We start from the raw sequence: 19,486 nt of genomic DNA on the forward strand, positions 1-19,486 counted from the left end.
AAAAAAGTTTTGTTTTGTTTTTTGATACAAAGCCAGTGTGAAGCCAGGCTATCCTTTAACTCCCAATCCTACCTCAGCCTTCTGAATTCGGGGATCATAGATATGTGTCACCACACCTGGTAAAAAAAAGTTTTGATTAATCATTATTATTTAATTGTACACATTTAATGCATATAGTGTGATAATTGAATACACATGTAATGATCAACTCAGGGTGATTAATTGTCCATCTCCTTATCATTGTGTTAAATTTCTCAGAGTTATTTATAAAATGCATACTAGGCTACTGTGACTACAGATACCCACTGTGCTATAGATTTACTTTTTTGAACTCCTGGTGTTTTGGTGCTTGCTCTCCAACTTCCCATTTTCCCCTATTATTATTCCACATTTAGCTTATTGTGTGTGTGTGTGTGTGTGTGTGTGTGTGTGTGTGTGTCTACATGTGGGTATGTGTACAAAAATGCAGGTGTTCAAGGAGGCCAGAGACATCAGATCCCCTGCATCTGGAGGTACAGATGGTTGTGAACTTCCTGATGTGGGTTCTGGGAACTCAACTTGGGTGTTCTGGAAGAGCAACAAGTGCTCTTAACTGCTAAGCCATCTCTCCAAGCCTGGATAACATTTTGTTGTTGTTTCGTTTTAAGATAGGTCCTTATTATGCATCCCACCCTGGCCTTCAATTCATGATTCTTCTCCTTTTAGAGCTCATAGTGCTAGGATTACAGGCATGTCCCACTAGGCCTGACAGGATATCATGCTTTTTAATGGGTACATAATAGCCATAAATATGTTGCATTTGCTGTCTCTCTCTATATCTCTATCTCCCTCTCTGTCTCTGTCTGTCTGTCTCTGTGTGTGTGTGCGTCTCTCTCTTTCTCTGTGTTCCCGTGTGTTCATAGGGAGGTCAGAGGACAACTTCAAGTGTCGGTCCTCATCTTTCACCTTGTTTGAAACAAGATCTCTTGTTTTTCTGCTGCATGTGCCAGGGGAGCTGGCCCATGAGTTTCTGTGATTCTCCTGTTTCTGCATCCCACCTTCTGGTAGGGATGCACTGGGATCACAGATGCTTTACTACTGTCTGGTATTCACATGGGTTCCAGGGATCAGAACTTGGATCCTTAGGTTTGAGTGGCAAGTGCTTTCCCTGTTGAGCCATCTCTCTTTCCATGTACTAGGTTCTCTCTACTCATGGTTTGGACACAGGATCACATGTTAAATGTTTGGCCCCCAACTACAGGCACCTTTTGGGACAGCTATTGAAATAATCTCTGTAACATGCCATTTACCTATGTTCTGGACATTTCTGGATTTTAGTATATGTCTCTTGTTTGATGTTGTTCTTGCTAGTTGTATTTCTGTTTTTGATTATGTTATTACCTTTTCCCTCTCCTAGACAATACTTGGTAATCGTTCCTATTATATATATTTTTATATTAAGTTAAACCTTTCTTATTTAGACAGAAGGGGGAGATGTAGTGGATATCTGTTCTATCTATGACCTTGAGGCACCACCTCTAGAGATGTAACTGTCCTACCTACCTATGACCTTGAAGTACCTGCCCCTGGGACGTGGCCTCAGGACTACCCTTAAGACCTGAGATGCACATACGCCTTGCTCTTGTCTCCCTCATGGGCTTGGATGCTGGGACAAACTCAGGCAGAAGAACAGTGTGGGACTGTACCTCGACCTTCCAGGATCCTGTGATAAATCTCCTGTTCTGTAATGAGTCTCCCTTTCTAATAAGTTCCTTTACACTTTGAGCAGACTCTGTGGATTTCTTGTAATAGGATCCTGTTGTTTCTTTAGATGGGGAAGTATGATTAGGAGCTGCTAAATTATTTTTAACATGGAAAGCACTTGAAGGAAAAAAAATACTTAAGTTTGGGTGAGGAGGACAGGCTGGCACCAGCTATTCCATCCTGATGTCCTTAGCCAGCTCTTCCCTCCCAGGGAAGCACTGTGTAACTGTGAGAATGCTCTTTCTTGGCCTTGTGACTTCTCAGCTTTCTTAGTCTAGAGGAGAAAATGTACAGAGCACTTTGGGTCAGTTCCAACCTGAGCCATCTGTAACACCACCTTGTGTCTCTGACATCCTGTGTGCCTGCTGCAGGCTTGCTTCTCAGGACCAGAAGGCATCTCCAGCCAAGGTCAGCTACATCTGTCTGTGATAGCACCAGAGATGAGGGTCCAGGGCTGCTGTGGGGACTGCTGATGGCTTCCTGGGCATTACTGTCCCACAGTCAAGCCTGGGATACTTGAGCAGGTGGCAGACTGCTGATTTTTTCTTTCATGGCCATCTTGGAAGGGTGCCTGGCAACCAGTTGGGTCTTAAATAGATTTGCTTCCTGTCTGTGTTATATCCAGGTCAGTATCCTGCCAGAGCAGGACTATTGGGGTACAGAAATACATTTTTTTAAAAGCGTGGTGTATTCTTGGTTATCAAAATACTCATGTAGTGTGGGGTTTTTAGTTGGTAAATATTCTCTAAATGTATGTACACTTGCAGCATCTAGAAGGACACAGCAAGCTGAGCTGCTTGTGACTGGGGGGCTGTTCTTGGCTCCTTGTGTTGTGTTTCCTGTAATGCACATATTACAAAATAAATAAATGCTTCTTTTAAAAGCTTACGAAGAAAAGTCCAGAAAAGAAACCAAATGATACCAGCCTTCTTGTTTGTAAGGAGTTACTTTATTTATTTACCCTGTGGGAAAAGAAGGTCCAGACATCAGATATAGGTGTAGGCTTTTTAAAAGAGTAGCACATTGTGACTCTTCTCCAAGTTCTGACACTGTATTTATCAGTGAAAAACAGATGTCCCTTGGTACCCATGGGGATTGCTTCCAGGGGCCTCTGCAGATACCAAAACTCTGTGGATGCTCTACCTTCTTACAAAACAGCATAGTGTTGGCATAAGACCTGTAATACCCCTCTATCCTTTCACTGCCCCTGCATCTCTTACAATACCTAATAAAACACCAAGCTCTATGTAAGTATTCCATTTTTCAGACACATGCTTGGTCCAGACCTAATTGTATTTTTAGGAGTTCTCTATTCATGTTTGACTGGCTCCATAGTTACAGAACTCACAGGTAACAGATGTCTACTGCTCAGCTAGGGTTAAGTTCACAGGAAATAGCAAGGAGCCCTGAAGCAGCTCCACTTTTAACACTCCCCAGTGGAGGGTTCCTCTTCTTATTTATTTATGTATTTATGTATTTATGTATTTATATATTTATTTATGTATTTATTTATTTATTTATTTATTTATTTATTTATTTATTCTCCTGGCATGATTGGACACTGGCCAGCCAGCTTGGGAATTGAACCCCGTTCCTCTGGAACATCAGTCAGTGCTCTTAATCACTGAGCCACCTCTCTCCTCTACGTTTATTTATTTGTTTATTTATTTATTTATTTATTGAAATAGGTGCCACAACTAATGTCAATATGAGCCCTGATGTCTCTTAAGCTACAAATGCTAAGTATCTGTGCAATTTATAATTTAAAATTCCCAAGCATCTATAATACTTTAGCTGTGAAATGTAACCTAGCAAAAGCTCATGCGTTAAAGGCTTTGTTGCTGTCTGATGGGCTTTGAAGGCTGCAACCTCAGTGGATTGTTCTATGGATGCACTAATAATTAGACGGCATGATTGGGAGGTGATGAAAACTATGAGGTGAAGTTAAATTTGAGGAAGTAGGTTAAGGAGGGAGCATGCCCTAGAAGAGTTTTTTTTTTTTTTTTTTTTTTTTTTTGGTCCTGGAACCTGATCTGCTGCTTTTTGTCTGTGTCCTGCCTGCCATGAGACATCTAGTCATATTAGTGAAAAGCCAGCACGTCATCCTGTGAGATACTTACTTTTATGATTACATGCTAGAATTCCAGCTAAAGAGAAGGCGAAGCTAAGAAGGTGAGGCAACTGGCCAAGCAGCCATGGAAAGGACCACTTTTTTTTTTTTTTTCTCAGTTGTATGCTCTTCTCAGCAGCTCTCCTGCACCTTCCAGGGTCCCCCAACTGAGACCAGGACTAACAAGCCCGAATGTCTAGACAGGGCTGCCCGGTTAGGATATGGTCTATCCTGTTGCCTAGACTGGAAAAAGCCCAGAATTCTTGGCGTTTGCTAACTGACCTCGTCATGGAGCAAGGGCACTCCACTTCAGGTTTCAAGTGAGAGGTGGAATACCGTGAGCCATGCCTTTGGACCAGACTGATGGGTGGTTTAGTGCAGGTCCAGGAAACCTCAGTCAAGGTCAAGCCTGAGTAGTTTATCTTTATGGGTAGGGTACGATGGACGGGAAAGCAGCATCAGCAAGAAGGACAGACTAGGAGAAGGATGACTAAAAGCTACAGCCAGGAAACATCCTTGCCGGCAGACTGCTCAGCCGGCACAGCAGAGCACACTGCCTGTGGTGATGAAGCACATTATTTTTCTATTTCTTGCTTGTTTCCTTCTGGGAATTGGACTGACAAATCTCAAACCTAGATGTTAATACGCAAAATGAGGAAGTAGTACAACTCATGCAAGTTCCTTGAGGGACCTAAACACCACTCAACCTTTACAGGCAGATCTCAGATGAATCCCACCTACCTGCCGGGCACCACTCATCCATCAGGGGCCAGGTTACCAAATTTAGTTCATCAGATAGGAGGCCAGATTTGCTAAGCATGTGGGGAAGATTCCTTTTTTAAAAAAGAAATAGCTACCTAGAAGCTGTCTTCCTTTAGGTGGTGTGGCAAATGATAAGATGGCTTGGGTACAGGTAGGCAAGAGGGGCAATGGGGCAGGCTCACTGTGTCAGTCTTCTGGTGGCTTTGGCCAAAGGCAATCCTTTTTCCCTCAGCCATAAGCATAGGTCATGAAAAGGAGAATAGTGGTGGCAGGAAGTGTCTTCCGACTGATTGCATATTCCACAGGAAGTACTCTGGGTAGTGTCACATGCCCTTTATCTATCTACCTAGCCATTTGCCTCCTTATCCACCCCCCAATCCATCCATCTGCCCATTTACCTATCATGCATCCATTTATCTCACACACTCACCCATCCATCCATCCATCCATCCATACCACATTATGAGTTGCAATTGACAAATAATCACATGTATTTATAGTGAACAATTTGAAGTTTTTAATACTTGTGTTTACTTGCAGAATCATCACTCACTAAAATCTACCCAATGAACATATCTGTTATCTAAAGTTTCTCCTCTCCTTGACATTCTTTCCCCCTGCCCTTTTCTTCCTCTGTGCATGAGCAGATCCCACATTTTCTGCTATTCCATGCTATCCTCCGTTAACAGGACCAGTGAAACACTTTTCCTCTTATTCTACATATGTACCCATGTTTCCAATTTGCTTATTTCCCCAGACATCTACAGTGTCTATTTTCCTTGCAAACAGTCAGAGCTCACAATTCTCCATTTCAGAAACAATATAGTCTCCCTGTTTCATAAACAACATAAGGCTTAAATATTTCCTATTCATGAATTTTCTCAATAAGGCCTCATCCCATCCCATGAAATTTTCTCATGTCCTATGGACAAGACCAAGGTCCCTGCAATTGCCTCTTTACATGGATCCAGCCAAGGTTCATGTTTCTCCTTTGCCATGGGTGGAACAAGACCCCTCTAAGTTCCCCTTTAGTCCATGGAATTCTCAAGTCCCCATCTCCCCTATAGCCTGTAAAATTACGAGGCATTTTACTTCCGTTTTCATAACGTGCAAAGAGCCTTACTTTTCCCTTTCCTTTGGGCGTGGCCAAGCTTAAACATTCCCCACAGCTGCTTGGACATGGCCTGTCCGTGTGTTTCTTTTCATTCCTGGATGTAACTAGGCTATCATGCTCCTCTTGTTTCACAGCTATAATCAGGAATCCAATTCCAATTCTGTGAAGATAAACAAGCTCCTTCTTTGCCTTTCCTCCAAGAACGTGAGCAGGTCCCTTACTTTCTCCTTTTCTCCCCATTCCTCATTGTATTGTATTTCACCTGGCTCCTCTTAATTCATGGTCAGTTTCCCAATATTCACTACATTTCTCATACTTACGGTTGTGACTAGGGTCTCTATTTTATCTTTATTCCACGAATATAACATGATCCCTACTTCCCACATACCCATGGATGTGTTGGTACTCTATATCCCCTTAGTTATTGGACATTAAAATACTGCCCATTTATTTCATTGATACAATTAGGCCAGTTATTTTCCCTTTATTCCATGGTTTTAACTAAATACCTGTTTCTCTCTCATACTGTGGATCTTCCTGGTATTGTTCAGGGAAAACTGGATCAGGAAACAAGATGCCTGAACTGATAGGGGCCAGAAAGCAGTTTAATTTGCAGCGTTGACACACACAGAGCCAGCAGAGGACAGTTTAGAAAGCTGAGCCCCGGGGCTGAAGAGATGGCTCAGCAGTAAGGAGTACTTGTTGCTCTTGTAGAATACCTGGATTCAATTCCCAGCCCCCACATTGATGGTTCAAAACTATGCATGACTCCAGTTCCTGGAAATCTGAAGCCCCCTTCTGACTTCCTCAGACACCAAGCACACAAATGGTACAATATGTACATCCAGGCAAATGGTACATTCACGTACATAAAACAAAATTTAGAAATACAAAAGAAGAACATGAGCCCCAAGTTCAGTTAAACAGATTGTTTTATGCCCATCTGACCCCCTGCTGGGCTCCCCACATAGCAGTCCAGAGTGACATATATTTTTGATTGTCTATATTTAGCTTAAATATAATAGATTTTTTTGGATTGTCCCACAGGCAGAATGTCCCCCCCACCCCAAGCAGCAGAGTTTACTACAAGCCATTTATAGTACAGAGGGGAAAGGGTAGAAATTAGGCTACAGTTGAGACATCTACTCTATAAGTGACCTTGGCTTATGCAACTTGGAGTGTTACAAAGCTGCCATGTCTGGAGCCAGACAGTTCTAGTACTCCATGGAGCACAGTATGGATACCATGACGTATCCTAGCAGGATTGTGCACTGTCACATGTGTACATGAGAGTGGCTTGGACAAGGGCTAGGAGTTCCATAGACAACGGTTCCAGCCCATGAATCCGAGTCAGGGAAGGATCACACAGACGTTCTTGAGAAATCACCAAAGGCAGACACAGGAGCAAGTTCTTTGCCTCCATCCATTTTCATATTGTAGGGATGTCAGGTGTGGTGGCACATGCCTTTAACTGCAATATGGGGCACAATCAACTGGATCCCTATGAGTTTTAGGCCAGCTTTGTCTACACAGTGAGTTCCAGGCCATCCAGGATTATGTAATGAGACCTTATTTAAAAAAAGAATAATCCATATTGTAGGGAGATAAAAAAAAAAAACTAGGCTCAGGGAGATTAACTAGCCCAGAATCCCCAGAATATATCTGGATAATAAAATGTGTGTGTGTTGTCTGCCATATGACTCTGCTTCTCACTGACTAGTATTTAGTTTTGGATATTTCAACTTTTAATTAGAAATAATATAAGACTTGCAAAAAGGCTGAAAAAAAATGCAAAATCTGTCCTAGGCCTTTAACTTCCCCAAACATCAGCATAATCCTAGGACAAGTGTAAAACTAAGAAGTTAATATTTGACAATACAAACACTGCATTATATTCAGATTGTGGGCATGGGGTGTGGGGGTTTAGAAGGTGTATGAAAGTCCAAGGCTGCTTTTGTGTCTTACTGCATTACCCTCCACCTTATTTTTTGAGACAGGGTCTCTCAATGAACCTGCAACTTAGCATTTTGGCTACACTGATTGACTGGTGACCCCTAGGACTCACCCGTCTTTGCTCCCTAGCACTAGGTTACAGATGTTCACTGCCAAATCTGTCTTTTATGTGGGCACTGAGGATATGAACTCAGGTCCTCATGTTGGCACTGAGCCATCTCTGTAGCCCCCAGATTCCTTTAATTCTCTTACTATTATTCTTTTCCTGGAGCAAAATACAGGGCTTGCTAATGAGCTTCTACGTACAGGCAGGGCTAATTTCTGAGGAAGGCTCCTGGCTGGTTTCACATGAGGATATTGGGGTTACCTCACAAAGCTCTACTGGGTCACAACAGGATTACAAGTGAGACTATGTGAACTTGCTATCAGAGTGGGAAACAGCAGGAAGAAATCTGTGACAGGTGGGAGGCAGGTGATTAAGAGGAATCTGACCAAAGAAGCACAAAGAGATGTTGGTGGCTTGGTAAGATGGTTGGAATGTACTACCAGGTTCCATGTGGTTGAGTCCCATGTCTCAGTTCAAATACGACTTTCCATAAACATTCACCCACTCCCATACATAGTGACCTCTGTCTACATAGTGACCTCTGTCTACTACAACAGCTTTTATTGCAGAGCTCTGGACAGGTCTGTTCTTGGGATTTCTTGCACACTGTGTGCGCGGGCAAGGGTAGGGACTCCCCTGGCTTGGCAGTGTGCAGAGACAACCCCTTACCTGGACGGCTAAAGAACAGAATGTCATCGCAAGCGGGAGGAACACTGCTGGGTAGCAGGGCGTGTGGCCCCCTGGGAAGCTTTCCACGGGTAGTGTTCTGAGCACCGCGGAAAAACGAACTTGAGATCTTAAACCTTTGCTTAAGTGCAGGTGAAGCTGTCTCCCAGGAAAGCCTGTGCTGGTAAGACTGCTGTGGCAGAGCGAGGCGAGAGTTGCTGTACTCCTACCCTGGCAACACTGCAGATAAGTGCCATCTGAAGCTGTGGCGATGAAGGCCAGAGGCTTGAGGATCCCCTTGCTGCTGCTATTGCTGGCGACAGTAGTTGCAACGGCCAATGTGACTTACCTCCAAAGGTGGGGGGGCTTCAAGGAGAAGGCCACAAGCACGAAAAACATGAACTCCACACTCCATTTCTTCATCCGGTTCTACAACAACGCAAGCAACGACAGCTACTTGTTTCGAGTTCAGAAGCTAATTCAAAGTCAGATGCAGGTTTGTGCCTTGGTTTTCCGGACAGCGACACAGCCCCCGTCTTGCTCTTTCAGACATATGGGCATGCTGACTGGGCTCCTGGGATATTGGAGTACCCATAACTCTTTGGGGAGCATCATATGCGGTGGGTGCACTTGATGCTTCTGGGCTAAGCAGGTCCCTCAGTCACTACAGCCACATAACCTAGGTGGCCCTAAGGTCAAGAGCCAACCCAACTCCCTTCTTCTTAGCCAAAAGCTGATTTGTAGAAGTTCTCCATTGTTCTATGGAGGGGACTGCATTTCATTTTGCCTACCAGATAGCAGTAACGGGGCTGGTTTTGCTTTCTTTAATGGTTTTGTCTGGACAAAACCTAAAGACTCTCTGTAGATTCCTTATTTCTGACAACATTTCTTTTGTGTCCAGGACTGTAAAATAGGACTGAATTTTCTGTTTGAGACATCCAGAATCACAAGTCTTTGGGGATAGCAGTGGGGAAATGGCAGGGAATGAGCCAAGGGGCTTCAGTCAGATAGTCCCACCCCTTCTGAGGCAGAGTCTCTGCATTTAGCCCTGGCTGGCCTGTTTCTCTCTACCCTCAACCTCCTGCCTTAGCCTACTGAGTGTGAATGCTAGGATCACACATGTGTGTCACCGTAGCTTCTCTTTTGTTTTACACACAATTTTACACATATATTTCTTGTGAATTGTATCAGTTGAGAGATGGTAGAGGAGAGAATTTGTTTGAAAACTATTGATCCAATGTTCCCTCAAGGTCAGATAGTAAAATATGTAAATCAGTCAGAAACGATATTACATCCTAGTTAAGTTTGGGGAGAAATAATTCACTAGGAGGAAAGATTACTAGAGGTGAGATAATTGGAGGCAGATGGAACAGGAGTAAGCAGAAAGAGGGGAAGGGATGGGAGTGGGGTGGCAGTATTAGTGTTATACCCAGGCCAGAGGATTCCTAAATCCTGGCACAGACATTCCCGGGGATTCCTGGCTACTATGCACTATGACCACAAGATGGTGCTGTTCTCATCACAGACATTCCCGGGGATTCCTGGCTACTATGCACTATGACCACAAGATGGTGCTGTTCTCATTTGTCTTTTTCACTAGAATCAATTTCCTTTAGGTATAGCTGAGACGCTAAGATTTAATGTGTGAAACCAACCTTTTACCACTAACAGTTAACTGGTCAAGAATAGTTTCTTAAAATGTTATAAAAAAAACTTGATGTTACTTTAAGTGATAAATGGACAGCGTGGGCTGCTGATTGGAAGGGGAGGATCATGACTACAGGTTTCCGGACATCTCAATATCCGGATGTGACTTTGAAAGTCTCCGTATGAAAAAGAGGGGGCCGTAGACAAGCATGGTGGGCTGGTGGGCCTGCTTTCAACTTTCAGCTGTTCCCAGCTGTGGGATCTTGGTTAGGTGTTATCTAGACTCCTTCAGGATTGCTTCTTCACCTGCAAACTGGGTCAGAACAAGTAACGGTTTAGCGCAATGCTGCCACCTAGTAGCATTTGTCAAAATATTTGCTGTTATTATGACTGTTCATATTCTGAGTGAACAATTGACACTACCAGTGAGTAAGAAGTTTAATATGTGCTCACGTTTTAGTTTTTTCCTACATACAACTTGCTGGTGGCCAGTTAGTGTGACAATGGCTGGCTCAGTTCTACAACATCCTTATGCACAAGTAAAATGGCCCGTTGATGACAGCAGAGGAGCACCTGTACTCTAGTAAATTCCAGGCTAGTACTGAGATTGTATTTTCAGTGCAGCCATGGGCAATTAGCCTGGGACCTGGCCTTAGATTTTCTATGGCAACCTTTCAACCAGGATCAAGGTGAATTTTCTGCCTGCATCTCCCCTAGACAGACTCACACTATCTCATTAGGTTGGACCACTGGCATTTGGGCAAAAAGCAGGGGACTCCCAAGAGCTTCTCCCTATACAACACTGCTGTCTAATCTACACATTCATCTGGAGGCCAGACCTGGGACAATAATCACCAAATGTCCTTAGAGTTTCACTCCAGTGTGCTTCTCTTCCACAGAAGCCTTCCCAACTTCGTCCGTCTTGGTCTTCACAGGCTTAGGTTTGATCACGAGAAAGGGAAGACAAGGGCACCCATGGGAGCTGGCTCTGGCTTGTGTCTCTGTGGCTTACCTGGCTAGCACATCACCTTACACTGTCCACTTCCCCAGGAGGAAACAGATTCAGGGCACAGGGGTATCAAGTGGAAAGCTCCTGGGAGATAAAACAAGATCTTTAGCACACGTCATCCTCTGTCCTTGGCTCTCCCAATGTCATAGCTGGTCCACACAGCTTAACTTAAATATTTGAATTCTCTTAAGCTACCATTGTGTGGCTTTTCCTGGGGAGACCTGAATCAGCATCTACTTACTACAGATAGGGAGTGACAACACACCAAAGGAATGATTCCAACCAAGTCTAGCTTAGTTTACCAGTGATTCTATAGGGATGCTTAAAAAAAACATGGAGGACTCAAAAGCAGCTAGATCACCAAAAAGCCTATGCCAGCAAGGGTGATGGCTCAGGATGATGACAGCATCTCAGAAGTTCCTGCGGGTGGCTCCATAATGACCTTGGGTAGGAGGCCTTACAATCTTGTTTCATTTGATTCCTGCATCTTATGAACCAGCCTCCACACTCCAGAGGGATGTTTCAATTGGGAGGAAATGGCTACACAATAGGTTGGTTTTTATGCATTAGTGGAAGTGCTTCTGTTTTGTCCACAGACTCCACAAACAGATTGAATGATTATGTGTCCCTTTCAAATGAAGAAATGGAGGCTGCTATGTTATTTTCTCAAGGTTTCAGAGCTAATATATGGGGAGTGAATGTCTGAAATAAATTTGACCCCCAAGCTCATTTTTAAAGATTTATATTTTTTATACGTATGAGTGTTCTGCCTTCAAGTATATGTATATTAGTGCACCACATATATGCAGTGCTTGCAGAGACCAGAAGAGGGCACTGGATGTCCAGAAACTGGAGTTGCAGGTGGTTGTGAACTGCCACGTGGGTTCTGGGAACCAAACTTTGGTCCTCTGCAAGAGCAACACATGCTTTTAAACCATCTCTCTAGCTAACATTTATATGTGTTGCTAAATTGCCTACTTTATGATTGGCTGGGAAGAAGAGTAAGGAGTGAGAAGAGTGGGAAGAAATAGGGCCAGATAGCTCAGTACGTTATGAGGACCACAGTGGTCTGTTGTTACCAGGCACCCCAGCTTGTCTTATCGTGACAATGGATGGGAGACAAGAAGCACTATGTGACTGCCACAGAAAAGTCCAGAGCAAAGGACTGTGGCTGATTAGGGACCCTAGTTACCATTGAGACTCACTCAATGGGAGAGGAGGGAGGAGCTGAGTTTTGATGGATGAGTTCTGGGAAGAGGGGTCACGCTTAGTCCCTTCTGGAGAGGGTCAGACACTGGACACTCAAGTGTGGAAATTAGCAGTGCAATTGCTCCTTTACAGCTGACCACAGGAGTGGAGTATTTTGTCACTGTGAAGATTGGCAGGACCAAATGCAAGAAAAACGAGACAATGAAAGCTTCCTGTCCTCTGCAAAGCAGCAAGATGAAAAAGGTGTGTTGTGGGAGTCCTCTGAGAAAGCCTCAAGTCCAAGGATGGGGAATGAACGTCTTCAAACTGAGAGTCAGGGCCAGCAAATGCCCAGCCGTAAGGCTGCCTGATACTTCTTGGTGCATCCAAGAAGGAAGAAGGCTGTTGGCTTGGGCAGTCTGGCCACCCAAGCAGGCACGGCCCTGGACCTAGGCTTCTGCTTCTCCCCACAGAGCTCCAGGGTACAAGCGTTGCTTGTTCCTTCTCAGGGCCTTTGTTATTATCTTGCTTCCATTCTTTGGGGGCACTGAAGACTATTCCCGTCTCCTCTGTGTCTTCGTAGTTCTATTGTCTCTTTCTATGCTGGCTGGTCCCTCGTTGGGGCCTCTTTCTGTCCCAGGGTGTAGGTGCAGAGATGGGAGGAGAGAGAGGGTCAGTACCCCTTCCTGGAATCCCAGGTCCTGCTTAGACTGAGGGCTCCAGAGGCACCTGCCATGCATCTCAGAGGAGCATTTCCTTTCTGGGTTCTCCAGGGCCTGAGGAGTTGGAGCCTTCTCTTCCACCTTTGAAAACTGTTTTCCCCAAAGCTGATTCTCTTCTTTTTTCTTCCACAGAGCCTGATTTGCACATCACTGATATACACTGTGCCCTGGACAAACTACTACCAGCTCTGGAACAATTCTTGCCAGGATCACAGAGTGTCCATGTGAAGAGCTCTACTGACACCCAGATGCCTGTGTTGTGTACTGGTTTTTATATAGCTCTAAGAGGACTTGTGCCCCTCTCTGGGGTGTATCTACACACACACACACACACACACACACACACACACACACACACGTACACATATGCATAGTAACAGCACCTTTGCTGACACATGTACTTTCCACTCACATGCACACAGGCATGCAAACCTCTGCTCTCATACACTTACAGTCACCGTGCAAACACATATGCAAACACTTCCACACGTGAACCTCTGTGCTTTCCCACACTTGCAGCTCACATACACTTCCCAGATATGCAGTGGTCATCAGGGACTGCTATGCTTTGAACAGGATGCTGCTATCCCTTTGGGGAGCCTCACTGTTCTGTCTACATCAACTCCATGCTTCTTCTATCTCTGGGCCCAGACACAGTCATTGACTCTGGCCTGGGCATGGGGAACGCTATACCCTACCACTACACACAACACTGTGGCTAACACATGACACAGTGAGCATGTCTGAAGTCCCATGACTAAACAAGACTTGAGTAACCAGTGTCGACTCAGTACACTTGTAGCAAGGCTGTGACTTACAGTGGCTATAGGTCAGCAGGCGGTAGCAGTAGCAGGGATGTCTTAGCTCAGGGTTTTGCTGCTGTGAAGAGACTCACAGTTCAGGGGTCTAGTACATCATTGTCATGGAGAGAAGCATGGCGGTACAAAGGCAGACATGGTGCTGGAGAAATAGCTTAGAGTTCTACATATGGATCCTCAGGCATCAGGAAGAGAAAGTGACACTGGGCCTGGATTGAGCATTTGAAACCTCAGACCCCACCCCCCGTGACACATTTCCTCCAACAAGGCCACACCTAGTAGTGCCAACTTGCTATGAGCCTATGGGGGTCATTTTCATTCAGACCACCACAAAAAGGTAGAGGATAGTGTCCCAGGGGAAGACAGAAACTCCCAGAGCCCTTGCCCGTTACAGCTACAGGGTGCACTTAATCCCCAGCCACGAGCTATGAAGGTGTCTGTAGCACACGGTCTTCTAGGGACTAGGGTCAGAGACTCAGTGCTCAGGTGTTGTTTGGGGTGTGTGTGTGGTGTGGACATATGGAGGCCCTTTGGTAGGGTTTCCATCACTGTGCTGAATGCTTTCCCTCTAGGTCTCCAGACTATGGGCATGGTATATTCTTATTTCCCTACAGCTACCTTCCTCCATTGACTCATAGCTCAGTAAGAGAGGGCACAGCCTTGAGCTGAGAACATATTGAGTGTATCGTGTGATACTTGGCTTCCTCCCTGGATCTGCCACTCTTTCAGTCAGAAGGAAACTTGAGAATCACTTAGGGGAGGAAAATGTAGATCCCCAAGTGAGAGCCTCAGATTAACCAAGATGCCTGGAGGAGAAGGGGCACAGGAAATGAGTGGAAGGTTACACATTAGTAGGGAAAAGCCCACAGCAACCTGCCATGCAAATTCAATGCCATTGGGGCCTCTGAGGCCCCACATGCCCCTCCACTTTCTCTGGATACCATTCTTATCCATTCTTTAATAATAAACCTGTGGTTTTTAGGAGTTTTTATTTTAATTTTGATTTTTAAGGTAGTGTTTAGCTAAGTAGACCAAGTTGGCCTTGAACTTGAGATCCTCCTGTCTCAGCCTCCTTAAGTGCTAGTATCACAAGCATGCACCATCGTACCCAAATAGTTTTCAGTTTCTAATAATACCTTTTACCAATAAGCATGTGTGTGTGTGTGTGTGTGTGTGTGTGTGTGTGTGTGTGTGTGTTGGGTATTTGCTGAGGTCACAGGGTGTTCATTTGTACAGCATAAGCTACTTTTGCTCTGAACTTATTTTCACTCTCCCTAACTTATTTTGCATTTCTATTGTTAGTTACTTCAGGCATTGACATGGTGGTGGAATCTCAGCATTCAAGAGGTTGAGTCAGAGGAGTTATTATGAATTAGGGATGCCATTCTGAGCTATATAGAGAGATACTGTCTCAAAATTAACAAATGAATAAATATTAAAAAAAATAAACTGGTCGGGTGGTGCTGGCACAATCCTTTAATCCCAGAACTTGGGAGGCAGAGGCAGGTGGATGTCTGTGAGTTCGAGGCCAAACTGGTCTACAGAGTGAGTTTTAGGACAGTCAGGGCTGTTACACAGGGAAACCCTGTTTCAAAAAATCAAGAAAGAAAGAAAGGAAAAGAAAGAAGAAAGAAGAAAAAAAGAAACCATGGTATTGGTTTGAGCTCATGTTGGCATGGTGAGACTAGTGTTCAATTTGTTTTTGATTTTATGTGATTTCATATGGACACGGTTCTTTTTTTAAAAAATTTTATTTGTTGTGTTGTATGTGTGTGCAACATGTGAGTGTGAATGCAAGTGTGCTCTTGCCATGGTGCTCATGTGGAAGTCAAAGGAGGACTTTCAGGGATTGCTTCTTTCTGACAGTCATGGGTTCCAGGAATGAAACTCAGATTGTCAGACTTGCATGACAAGCATTTTACCTTTGTGAACTGTCTCGCTGGCCCTCTTATTATTGTTATTTATTTATTATATTTATATTTATTATTTATTTATTGGTTTTCTGAAACAGAGTTTCTCTGTGTAACAGTACTGGCTGTCCTGGAACTCACTTTCTAGACCAGGATGGTCTTGAACTCACAGATATCTGCCTGCCTCTGACTCCTGAATGTATTACTATTATTTTAACAGTGTTGCAGTTTGCTCACAGGGCTTTCTGCACACCAGCAAGTGCTCTGCCACTGAGCTACATTCCAGCCCTACTTTGAATTTTTAATTCTGTTCTTCTCTCTGGTTATGTGTACTCATGTGTGTCCTTATGGGAGTATGTGCACATGTGTTCAGATGCCTGTGGAAGTCAGAGGCATCAGATCCTCCTGCATCTGGAGCCACAGGCAGTTGTGAGTGGCCCAACGTGAGTCCTGAGAACTGAACTCAGATTCTCTGCAAGAGCACTATGTGCTCTTAACTTTTGAAACATCTCTTTTGCTCACTGCTTCGAAATTTTTTAAACAAGTGAACTTTCTCTTTCCCATCCAACCTATTTTGCTTTTTCAATCCACAAACAGGAAGAACTGGGTAAGCAGGCTGCATGAAGGGTAAGTAAATGGAAGTCCTGGCCCAATAGGAATGGTTCTGCATATCTCCACTATAGTGGTACTTACAGGAATCTACATGAATGACAAAATCACACACACACACACACACACCCACACACACCTACACACACACACACACACACACACCACACACACACACACACACACGCTGTACTGATCCCCACTAGGTGCTCTGTTTTCCTTAATTATGAAAATTTCGCCATCAGAGAAAACCAGGGGGAGGGGTACAGGGCACTTCTCTTTGCTGCCTTTGTAACTTCTTGTAAAAGTAAGATTATTTCCAAAATATATTTCAGCCAAACATTGACTGAAAAATCCGAAAGACTAATGGCCCCAAATGTTCCATCTCTGTTTTTCTCTCAAAGGACAGTCACTTTCTGGGGGATGAAATAGCCCAAATGTGTCAATAGTGTGGATGTGATTCACAGTAAATTACTACCATGGCTTCCACTTAGTTCCTGCTCTAGGCTACATGTGTTTTGATTCCTGCCTTCATCATAAGCATCATTACTTTCACATGTTGTAACAACTCCAAGAAGATATCCTGTTTTCCTCAGCTGAAGAAGAAAAGTTGTAGATTAGTGTGATCCCAGATATTTGGAAGAAGGAATTCCAGCTGGCACCCCCTCCAAATATTCTAGAGTTTTGATGCTAAAATCAAAGTGAGTAGATGCTAAAAATGCCTATCGAACCCCAACTTGGGGAACCTTGGTAAGTCTTCTGTTCACCCAAGATCACAGTTCACACTTGGTGGTCCTCTGCTTGTGTCCTATAGACTTACCCTCTCGGGGTATGCCAGCTCATTTCCCTTTGAGCACTCTGTGGCTTTCTCTGACCTAGAGCTACCCCAACCCATAGGGGGCAGGGAAATCACAGTGCTTGGAGCCACCCTTGGCAAATCCTAACTAGACAAACACCTCGACTCTACCAGCTGCTCCACTCCTGTGGTGTGTGTGTGTGTGTGTGTGTGTGTGTGTGTGTGTGTGAGAGAGAGAGAGAGAGAGAGAGAGAGAGAGACAGAGACAGAGACAGAGACAGAGAGACAGAGACTCTATGATGTCAGCAGGATCTACTAACAGTATTAAACCCTGGACTTTTGCTGAATGCTTTTGTCAATTTAAAAGAATATTTATGTGTCTGTTTGTCTCTGTGTTAAATATGGATGCCAATGTCCATGGAGGCTAGAAGAGGGTGTCAGACCCCCCCAGAGCTAAAGGTTAAGATGGTTGTGAGCTGGGAATTGAACTCCAGTCCTCTGGAAGAACAGCAAGTGCTCTTAACCACCAGGCCATCTCTCCAGGCCTTTTGCTGGAGTCTTGGCATGAGATCTTTCTCTACCAGATGTGAATGAGCACATGTGAATTGCTGATAGTTCTCCTGAGACAAAATAGGGAGAGTTGTGTGGAAGGAGCCTGGGGACATTGAATTCCTGAATTGAAGTTTTGGGGTGTCCCCATTGTTAATGTGCTATCACGGAAGGTGCTCCTAAACTCCTGTGGAGACATAAATCTACATCATGAGAAGATCCACTGGGACTTTTAGGAAGTTAGTGGGTATCTGTCCATGTAAGCGGATGAATTCATTTGTCTGATAAATAAATCCTTGTTAATGACTTGCTGAATCATCTTGAGAGCCAGTCAGTTTAGGTGAGTCTCTGCCACTCCCTGCCTCACTCACCAGGTGATGTCCTGTGCTATCTCAGGACTGGGCCTTTAAAAAGAAGGCTATCACTAGATGGCGCTATTTAACCTTAGACCAGAAGCATGAGTCCACACAGCTTTCTTTATAATTTGCTAGTCTATTTTATAACCTACAGAGTCCAGTCGTGTTTCTGTTGTCATATACTCATGGGTGTGAGGACAATCACTAGAATGTGGTGATCCTACCAAGGGCCGCACTCTTAAAGAGAACATGAAGTTGAGAGGGTTTGGGGTGGATCTGGGAGGACTTAGAGGGAGGAGTCAGGGAGAGGAGTGACCAAAATAATTGTATGCATGTATAAAATTCCCATAGGGTTAATGAAAATATGTCTTAAAACTACACTTAAATCCTATGTAAGTGGAAAAGACCTTGGTCAGAATAGAAATTCTGGGATTCTAGTGATACTGAGATGTTTATTTAATATTTATTTATTTATTTAGTCATTACTTCACTTGAAGAAATTGAAGTAGAAACTCTAACAATCTCTATTTAAATGTCCTCCTTTTAGAATGTAGTGGCTGACAACATTAACTTCACCTCTTGATTCCTCCTACAAATGATAGAATCTTCTGCATTTTATTCTCTAACTTGTTAAATAAGGAGCCTAATTCATATTTTAAATGATACCTGTGAATGTTTAATTAAGTTTTATATCAATTTTTGGCATTTTGTAAGTTTCTTGTGTATAATGAGCATAGGATAAATTGCAAACAATGTCATAAATAACTCTACAATTTTATTAATAGATTTCATCTAATGTGAGATATTTTATTTTATTTTAGTGTGTGTGTGTGTGTGTGTGTGTGTGTGTGTGTGTGTGTGTGTGTGTGCAGGTACCCACTGAGGTCATAGGCCTTGGATATCTCAGGAGCTGGAATTACAGGTGTTTGTGACCTGCCTGACATGGGTCCTGGGAATAGAATTCAGGTCCTTTGCAAGACAGAATGTACTCTTAACCTGTGAGCCATTTCTTCAGCTCCAGTGTGAGATATTTTAAACAATACAAGCACATTCTGGCAAGTTATTTAGAGTCCAACTCTGTGGTTTAATGTATGCATTCATGTTTTTTTTCCTTCCAGAATACTGGTAAACATTTTAAAACTTGATCTAAAGTTGAAATAATTTTACAAAGAACAACTATATGCCCACCACTTACACTCTACAATTTGTATTTTGTATTGGTATTAAGCATCTCTTTCCCATTCTTATATTTACCTGACAGTCTCCTTTTTCATATGTACTTCAAATTTAGTTGAAGACATCAGTATACTTCACTGCTAAACATGTCTAATTGCAAATTAAAGAGATTTCATAATTTGTTTGTGTTTTTTCCTTTTGAACTAATTTTTTTTTTTTTTTTGGTTTTTCAAGACAGGGTTTCTCTGTGTA

At 43.6% G+C, this 19,486-nt stretch overlaps 1 protein-coding gene across 2 annotated transcripts; it reads left to right on the forward strand.

The window, feature by feature from the left end:
- Positions 1-8,094: 8,094 nt before the first annotated feature.
- On the forward strand, positions 8,095-13,267 carry Cstl1 (cystatin like 1). Of its 2 annotated transcripts, none has more exons than XM_059259640.1 (4): positions 8,095-8,205; positions 8,603-8,950; positions 12,452-12,562; positions 13,153-13,267. In XM_059259640.1, exons 2-4 carry the CDS (start codon positions 8,726-8,728, stop codon positions 13,246-13,248), a joined length of 432 nt encoding a protein of 143 aa, XP_059115623.1. In that variant the 5' UTR covers positions 8,095-8,205; positions 8,603-8,725; the 3' UTR covers positions 13,249-13,267. The 2 variants fall into 2 exon arrangements, with proteins under 2 accessions (XP_059115623.1, XP_059115622.1); XM_059259639.1 differs by having other exon boundaries at positions 8,104-8,205; positions 8,608-8,950.
- The last annotated feature ends 6,219 nt before the right edge of the window (positions 13,268-19,486 follow it).

Source organism: Peromyscus eremicus, chromosome 4 (assembly GCF_949786415.1).
Source record: "Peromyscus eremicus chromosome 4, PerEre_H2_v1, whole genome shotgun sequence".
Classification (NCBI taxonomy): Eukaryota; Metazoa; Chordata; class Mammalia; order Rodentia; family Cricetidae; genus Peromyscus; species Peromyscus eremicus.

What these genes read in the sequence shown, in the direction of transcription:
- Cstl1 (XM_059259640.1), top strand. Translation starts at nt 8,726, where the DNA reads ATGAAGGCCAGAGGCTTGAGGATCCCCTTGCTGCTGCTATTGCTGGCG. An exon ending in TAATTCAAAGTCAGATGCAG is followed by an intron (nt 8,951 to 12,451) that starts GTTTGTGCCTTG and finishes GCTCCTTTACAG; the next exon opens with CTGACCACAGGAGTGGAGTA. An exon ending in AAAGCAGCAAGATGAAAAAG is followed by an intron (nt 12,563 to 13,152) that starts GTGTGTTGTGGG and finishes TTTCTTCCACAG; the next exon opens with AGCCTGATTTGCACATCACT.